Here is an 8,803-nt window from a genome sequence, read left to right as displayed (position 1 = left end):
ATCACCTTTTGGTATTTCCTCATGCCAGTTGCTTTACATACTTTTTCTTATTTAGTAACCCAGCAACCTTGAACTAACTAAGAAACAAATCCTTGTTTTACAAAAAATTAAGTTTGGAGACATTAAAGTAAGCTGCCCAGAGTTACAGCTAGTATGTGGTTATACTAGCATTTAAATCCAAGTCTGTCCTGTTCTAAAGCCTGGGCTCATTCCACTACGCTACAGTAGCATAGTTGAGCAGAATACTATTTGCTCTTCTGCATTTTAAGTATTTTATTGACGAAGACTATTTGGTTGTTAATTTTAAGGAAGCATTTATTAAGCATATGTCTTCAGGCATCGTTCTTTTACAGCCTGTGAAAAATTAATCAACTGCATTTACCTGGTTTAAAATTTCTTTCAGGTCAGGAAATACCTGAGGAGGGACGAGAAGTAGAGGAATTTTCAGAGGACGATGATGAAGATGATTCTGATGATTCTGAAGCAGAAAAGCAATCACAAAAACAGCATAAAGAGGAATCTCTTTCTGATGGCACGTCCACTGCCTCACAGCAACAAGCTCCCCCACAGTCTGTTCCTCCTTCTCAGATACAAGCACCTCCCATGCCAGGACCACCTCCACTTGGACCACCTCCAGCTCCACCTTTACGGCCTCCTGGACCACCTACAGGCCTTCCTCCTGGACCACCTCCAGGTAAGCATTTACATATTGTGGATAAATAATTAAATCTGCATGTGGTTAGAGTGAAGTCATTCCAAAAATATATATCATTGGTATTGATGTTTTTTTGTTTCCTCCTAGTGCAGTTCCCTAAGAAATCAAGGATTCTCAAAGGATAAGTGCAGTTAGTTTATTTTTACAGCATTGTTTGCAACTCATAGTACACCTGACAGCCATCTTTTTTCTCAAGCTCTTCACTTTGCAACATTCTTCAGTTCTGATTCTAGCAGGCAGAAACTGGAGTATTTAGTAACCAAGAGTTTCTTTAGTACTACTTTTTAATATTGCAGGTTGACCCAGTTCTAAATTGGGAGCCAGTGGGACTAAGATACAATAAATACTATCTCATATCCTTCTTTGGTTTGGGGATTATCGGATGTCAGTGTAATCTTTATAGTTAGAGACAAAAGTGATCAGTTAATGAGATTTAAAAGTATAAAAAGTTTTTTTACAGTTGAAACAACATATAGAACATCTTGGTTCTTTATGATTTTATTCCTTCTCCTACAGTCAGCCAGTTAAATTTTCTTGATTGAATTTATCTTATTGATGCAAAGCAAAATTACCTATCTTATGTCATTCTCAGTGGTCCTGTCTTTATCTTAGAGTTTCAGGAGTTCCTTGAAGCACTTGACTTTGTAGTCCATTTTCAGCTCATGTTGGAACCATTTAAGAATTCTCATCTTTGTATGTTTCCAGCCCCTGTTGGATTTAGTATCCTTTTTGTCAAAGAGAAATCTGTAAGAAATTCAATATCCTATCTCTGGTGCTCAGATATATGTTAAATAGATTTTGCTTCTATATGTTTCAGTCAGTTTTTGAAGTTATCTGATTTCAGGTTAAAGTTATAATTCAAACCACGTGTGAGTTAACCTTTATACCACAGTTACTACTTCATATCTATTTTTTTAACATTAACTTATTATTTTTCTCTTCAGGAGCTCCTCCATTCCTGAGACCACCTGGAATGCCAGGACTCCGAGGGCCTTTACCCCGACTTTTACCTCCAGGACCACCACCAGGCCGACCCCCTGGCCCTCCCCCAGGGCCACCTCCAGGTCTGCCTCCTGGCCCTCCTCCCCGGGGACCCCCACCACGGCTACCTCCCCCTGCACCACCAGGTAAAGCTTTTGATTTCCATAACATTTTTCTACTATATTTCATTTGTTGTAAGACAGTTTTCACATTTCAGTATCCTGAAATGATGGGGTATCTTAAAATGATGGGTTTTTTTTACTGCTATTGGCCTGGATTGAAGTTGTGTTTTTTCACTCTGCCCTTCACAGAAGGCACCTCCATTAAGGGGTTCTGGCTTGGTGCAGGCCCTTTTGCGTTAATTATACCCTTTTCCACTTTTTTTGGTTTTTTTTACTGCTATTGGCCTGGATTGAAGTTGAGTTTTTTCATAGAGTATTTGCACTGTGTCTGTCACTTGAAGGACTTCTGCCAGCTAGAGACCACTTTGGATTAAATTCTCTCATTTGAGATTTTTTTATTTTTTAAGTTTTCACTTATAATTGTAAAGTCACTCCATACATCTGCATAAGTACCAACTTAAAGTTGAAAATCACAAGGGAGAGTTTTTTTCCTCTCTACCCATTATCGATGCTAGATAAGGAAATTTCCTTGTGGTCTTTTCATGTGAGCCAAGTATATTTGTGGTTTACTACGCTGACTGTGTTAGTTTAATGTGAAGGTATTTTAAGCTTCTCAGCTTGGACTTTTTATTTCTCTCTCTCTTAGTTGTATACGGAATATTTATGAGTTTATATTAAGAAGCTGTGTCTTAGATTTGATAAAATTTGGTACCTTATCTTCAATCTTAAAAGTGTCATTTGAAGAAAATTAGACCTGCAGTACTTAGTAAAATGATGATGGTATGTCTGAACCATCAATGGGACGTGAATCCTTTTCTAGGAATAGTGACATATTGTGATTAGTTATAGTCTCTTATTTCTCATTCACGGAGTTAGTGTTTTAGGGAGAGGAGACGTGTGAAAATCAGTAAGTAATGCGTGGGAATCAAACCCCCAACCTTGGCCGTGATAGCATATGCACATTACAACTAGAATAGACTCTTGGGCTGTCAAATTTGAATTTGAGCATTTTGAAATCATATTTGAACCTGTTGGTGTTTCAGTTTTACTTTATATTTTAAAACAGTAAATTATTTAGAGAGGAAGAAAACATTACTGCTATAAAGTACAAAATACAGACTGAAGGTGAATATTATTTTGTAATAAAATATTCCTTATTATCAGAATACGTTCCTGAGTTTCAAATAGCAAGCAGCCATTATTTCAGCTTATTTTATGTAAATTGTCCATTTTTTAAAACTCGTTAACGTGTGTTTTTAACATTCTTAATCGCAGTTACATTTTATTAGTTCCTGTGGTATTTGTTCATCGGCCTGTTTTCTCTTTCACTCAGGTATCCCTCCACCTCGTCCTGGCATGATGCGCCCACCTTTGGTGCCTCCACTCGGACCCGCCCCACCTGGCCTTTTCCCACCGGCTCCCTTGCCAAACCCAGGAGTTTTAAGTGCTCCACCCAACTTGATTCAGCGACCCAAGGCGGATGATACAAGCGCAGCCACCATTGAGAAGAAAGCCACAGCAACCATCAGTGCCAAACCACAGATCACTAATCCCAAGGCAGAGATTACTCGATTCGTGCCCACCGCACTGAGGGTCCGTCGGGAGAATAAAGGGGCTAGTGCTGCTCCCCAAAGAAAGTCAGAGGATGATTCTGCTGTGCCTCTTGCCAAAGCAGCCCCCAAATCTGGTCCATCTGTTCCTGTCTCAGTACAAACTAAGGATGACGTGTATGAAGCTTTCATGAAAGAGATGGAAGGGTTACTGTGACAATTTTTGATGCTTGAACACACTTCTGTTCCTCTTTGGTTCATGAAGAAAGAGGCTCTTAGGAAACTTAGGCAAAAGAACTACTTTGACTGTCAGGGTATTTTCTAATTAATTTCAGTTGAAGGACTATCTTAAAGTTTAGCTTTGTTTGGAATACACTGCATATACGAGAGGTTCTTTCACTCAGAATAGATTGGTTACTGAAGCAGTGCTGCTGACATCCATTCCCTTCTTACCACCACTTTCATCCAGTTTCCTCCCCTCTCCAGTTCTTTGGAAACTTGTTATCAGGGGATCTTTGGTACCTGTTTGTTTTGATTCTCTTGTTGTGTGCTGTGGGCACTGGAGTAGAGATTTGGGGAAAAACGTTTATTTCACCCCATCTTGCCTTTTGTGTTTGAATTATTTTTAATATTTTCTTGTAAATATTTTGTAATGCTATGGTGAAATGGATTACAATGTCATTTCCTAATACAAAGCGAGATGTGTGGGAAGAAAATGTACAATTCTTGGATTAAAATTATTTCCCACTGACCTAAACTTTGTTTCGTGAAATAAATAAATAAATGTTCTACACCAAGATCCTCCGTGTTCCTGATAATATCTAAACATGATAATCTGTTTTATGATCAGAAGGGAAGCAAGTATTTAAAACTTGGGTTTTAAGGAACTACCATTAAGGTACAGAATGAGAATCTTATTGAAAATGTGGTCAAAATGAAGTCTTTAAGGAATAAAGAAGAGAAATAATTATTTTCTTTCAGCATTATATCGACTTTAGAGAAATTGAGAGGTTTTATTTATTGCTAAGAACATGGTAATGCTTATCCTCAAAGGTGACTTCCCCAGAGCTTTATGAACTGGTACTTACTGAATGGCAAAGTTGTTTTTTTTTTTTTAATTTTATTTTATTATTAGTTTCAAGTCTACAAGTACATTGGTTAGACATTTATATAGTTAATGAAATGTTCCCCCTGATTGCCATTTATCTCCTTTGGCTCCACACCTAGCCATTACATTAGTGCTGTCTGCATCCCCTGTGCTGTGCTCCCCATTCCCATCACATCTATCAACCATTAATTTGTACTTTAACCCTTCACCCCTTTCTTCACCACCCCCAACCCCCCTCCCCTGTGGTCATCACCAGATTGTCCTCTATATTTGTGAGTCTGTTTTTGATTAGCTTGTTCTTTTTGTTCCTTAGATTGTGCATATAAGTGAAATCACATGGTATTTATCTTTTTCTGTCTGATTTAATTTCACTCAGCATAATAACCTCTAGGTCAAAAATTCTTTTAAACCATTTCAAAACTTAGAGAATCAGAAAAGGTTACTTTTCTTTTTTGAATTTGTTGGTCTTGCAAGCTTTTCTTTTTAAAAGTACAAAATGAATAAGGATGCTTAACGCTGTTAATTTGCATTGGTATTTTCTTGACAAAGTGCTTTAATAACTAATTCATCTACCCAGTAATCTTGGGAAATGACTAACAGATTTTTCCCCATTTTATAAGTGTTGAAGCTAAGGGGCTCAGGTAGTTTATCCAGTGGCTCAACAGTGTATTTCATGCACAAAGACAATGAAACAACATGTGTTGCATTCAGGCCAGACATACCTTCTTACTTTGTATTTTATCTTAAATGCCTTTCATGTGAATCCTATATCATAAAAAATTGATAAGTGGTATCCTAAACAGTACAATAATACAATAAAGACTTCTTGCAGCTGATTTCTTTGATGGATTTTTAGATTTTTGATTCAGATAGCTTTTGTGTATGTGCCTTTGCTTAGAAGTTATTTATTTCACATTAAAGCAAATCCTACCAAAGCACTCTACAGAGCACTTTGGATTTTTTTTTTTAGTGTAAGCACGAGTCAGCAGGTGAATTGAATCTTCGATGGATCAGATGCAAGGAGTAAACACAATTACATTGTCTTTGAATCAGTATTTAACCTCAGCATAAACAATTACTCCCCAGTATTTAGTCCACAATATTTTTAATGTTCTTGCTTGAAATGATTTTTTCTGGGAGATAGTTCTGTTGTATGTTAAGAAAGATTTTCACAGTTTATCATAAAATTTCCTAATATTGCGAATTTTACTTTATGAAAATTCCTGTGGTAGTAAAATCAGACACATTTCATATGTTAGCTGCATCTACAGCAGTTCTGATTCTGGGTATCCACTGCTGTCATCATCATAATTCCATGCTATGGTTTCATAAAAACCCTTGTTCTGGTTAAATCACTGCTCTGAAAACAACTGCTTGATACAAATCTTCAATCAGGTATATGGATAAATATTACCATTTCCTTATCATTCATCATCCCCTTAAAATCATTCCTTTTCCTCTTTTTCCTGGGTTTTCAGGAAAAATTCACTTAGGCAAATTTCAGTTCACTTAGGCACCATAATAATACCCTGCCATCGCCTGGTATCAGCATCAAGCCTTAGATGACTCTCAAGTTTCTGTTTAGTTTTAGTTCTCACTTTGAACATTCTAGTTTGTGCTCTTTTATCTCACCTACATATAGCTGAGGATAATAATTATTTTTTATTGTATTCAAATATTTTTCAGACCACAGAAAGTGCCACAATCATCACCCCACATAGAACCATACATTTGTGTTTTGTCTGAACTCAAACTGGAGCCGATGTAATATCCAAAAATCTTCCTCGGCCAGAATCAGTTTGGATGACAGGTCTCACTGCAGGACCCTGAAGCTCAGAGGTGTCACTGAGCAGAGCTGTAGATAGATTCTACACACCCAGGTCCTGTGTTCAGGAGGGAATACCAGCTCTGTGAGGACATTTTTTTTTTCTTTATATCCCTGGAAATAAGGGCTTTTGGCAAAGGTTGGAGCTGGGGCTTCTGTGAGATCAAACTCACTGTTTCTCTTCTTCAGTTCTCTTGTCTCTAAGGGGGTTTTATGGTTTGGCTGTGAAGTAGAAAAGTAAGACGGGGCAGGTAGCTGAGGACTGGGTGAGCAGAGGGATTTTGCTTAATGGATTTGTTCATTTTGCTGAGAGGGAGAGGTTGAAGGATGAGATTAATCATGGAACAAGATAGCTAAGGGTTCGGGGAGGTGTGAGAGTCCGAGCACACACTATTCCACAAATAGTTACTGAGAAACTACTGTGCGATCTGGGAATAAAGTGATGAGCAAAACTAGATGAGGCCCCTACCCTCATGGCCATCGTGGAAATTCGAGCAGATAAACAGCATCTATACCACTTCTATCTCATACCTGGAATACAGTATTTACCAATGCCATTTTTTAAACCTGTGCTGATGAAAAATTTGGAAAACAATCTGATGGCTAGATGTCATGTGACAGTGAAGACACTCATCATGACTTTCTAATTTTTGTATGTTCAATTTTTAAAGAGAAGTTTTAAAACAATGAAAATATTTTCTCTGAAAGTTTAAAAATGCAAAATATCCACTGATCACCTTCATGGTACTACAACCAAATAGAGAAAACAGTACGTTAAAAAAAAAAAAAAATCAGAAGTTTGCAAAGAAAAGACCATGGATCCCCAAATACAAGTTTTTCCTTGACCTATTACTCTATTTAGAGTATTTTCACTCATTAGACATTTGAAGCTGAAAAACAAGCTAAATGTTTTCTATTGAAATTTATCATAGTAAATTTATCATATTAAATTCATTTATCATATGAAATTTTATCACATTAAATTCATTAAATTAAATTCATATCTGGTAGAATTATACCACATTTTCAGGAGATAAATAGCTGATATATAGAATTAATACTTTAAAAATGCCATGATACAAAAGAAATGTTTTAATAATTTTTATAACAATACTTTGTAGAAAAAATTAGAACATAACAGTTTTCATATCCATAGAATCTCAAGAAAAATTAGTCCAAGGAAGAACAGAATTAATTACATTATTATCACTGCTCCCAGCAACTCTGACCCCAATAAAATGGAGAGTGTAGTAAAGAAAGAAGGCAGATCACAGCAAAAGTTCAGGCAGAAAGAGGAGAAAAACAGATATTAGGATAGCTCTGAAATCTTGTCTGGTTTTATAAAATACACTACCCACAAATGCAAAGGCCATGTTATTTTTATGAAAGCCTGACTTTTTGATAGGAGTTGATAAAGGTTGCTATATTTTGGGACTTATTGTTTAGAAAAAAACCTTCCAACAATGTTGTTTTTCTTGAATGATAATATTAAAACCGCAGGCAGAGTACAAATCCAATATCTGTTCCTAAAACCGTTCTTATTACAGAGTAACCCAGATCACAGTAGGAGGTATGTTTCAATTCATAGTTGTTCTGAGAGTTTATTTATAAAGTAAATGTTCATTAAAAAAAAAAGAGTTAACATATAAAAGTAAAAAAGAACATGAAAATACCACATTTATGAAGAAAAACTAGTAGGGCAACAGAAGTTATTTAATAATGCTTTGCAGGGTGTGTGTGTGTGTGTGTGTGTGTGTGTGTTTCCACTAAAAGACTAGAACAGGAATCAGTAAACTTTCTGTAAAAGGCCAGATGGTAAATAGTTTGGGCTTTGCGAGCTGTTACAGTCTCTGTCACAGCTACTGAACCCTGGCCTGTTGAACATCATGTCCTTGTGGAAAGGGCCTCAGGAGACAAACTCTGGGGAGGTGGACATGCCAACAGAGTCAGCACCTCCAAAGGCTGGAGACCTGGAATGTGCAGTTTCCCTGTTGGGAGGATCCAGGGAAGGTGGTCTCCAGGGTGAGTCAGGTGTCATGGGACACCTGGGAGGGACTGTGCATTCTGGGGGCATGGCTGGACCAGAGCGCCACTTGATGTCCTCACACCCTCACTGCTTGCAGACCAACACCAGGATCATGCAGAAACCTGAGCCTGCAAGAGACCTTTCCTCCTGCAGAGTCCTCTGGTGCCCTTCACCGAGAGCCTAACATGCTTACCACGGTCGAGAAATGCCTAAAGGAATTCAGCCTACTGTCTCAGAGCGGTACTGAACCTGAATGTGGAGCTCAGAGGCAATAAATTCATAGCTGGCATGTGTGACCACAAAGAAAATTCAGTCTTCTTTACTTCCACTGTCACAACCTAGGTATAAATTATTTGCACAAATTCCTTTGACAAAAACAAATGGAATATTTCTCAAACTCCTTCTTGGCAGGTAGTCAGGCACTCTTAGCTTATGTGTACTAGCTAATGATAAAACCTTTTTTTGCTCATTTTTCT

The 8,803-nt window shown here is 37.4% G+C and overlaps 1 protein-coding gene across 2 annotated transcripts in view; it reads left to right on the top strand.

Annotated features, from left to right (window-relative positions):
• The window catches only part of WBP11 (WW domain binding protein 11), a 14,129-nt gene extending 9,962 nt beyond the window's left edge, over window positions 1-4,167 (top strand). Inside the window, exons 10-12 of one of the 2 annotated variants that reach the window (XM_006912645.3) lie at window positions 404-694; window positions 1,660-1,842; window positions 3,152-4,167. In XM_006912645.3, coding sequence (XP_006912707.1) covers window positions 404-694; window positions 1,660-1,842; window positions 3,152-3,585 — 908 coding nt within the window. In that variant the 3' untranslated portion in view covers window positions 3,586-4,167. The remainder of the gene's footprint in view (window positions 1-403; window positions 695-1,659; window positions 1,843-3,151) is intronic. The other variant, XM_006912646.3, reaches the window with a different exon arrangement.
• Window positions 4,168-8,803: the final 4,636 nt, after the last annotated feature.

This window comes from Pteropus alecto, unplaced genomic scaffold (genome assembly GCF_000325575.1).
Source record: "Pteropus alecto unplaced genomic scaffold, ASM32557v1 scaffold103, whole genome shotgun sequence".
Lineage (NCBI taxonomy): Eukaryota > Metazoa > Chordata > Mammalia > Chiroptera > Pteropodidae > Pteropus > Pteropus alecto.
Note: the sequence above shows the minus strand (reverse complement) of the source record. Positions and strands in the feature narration are given on the sequence as shown.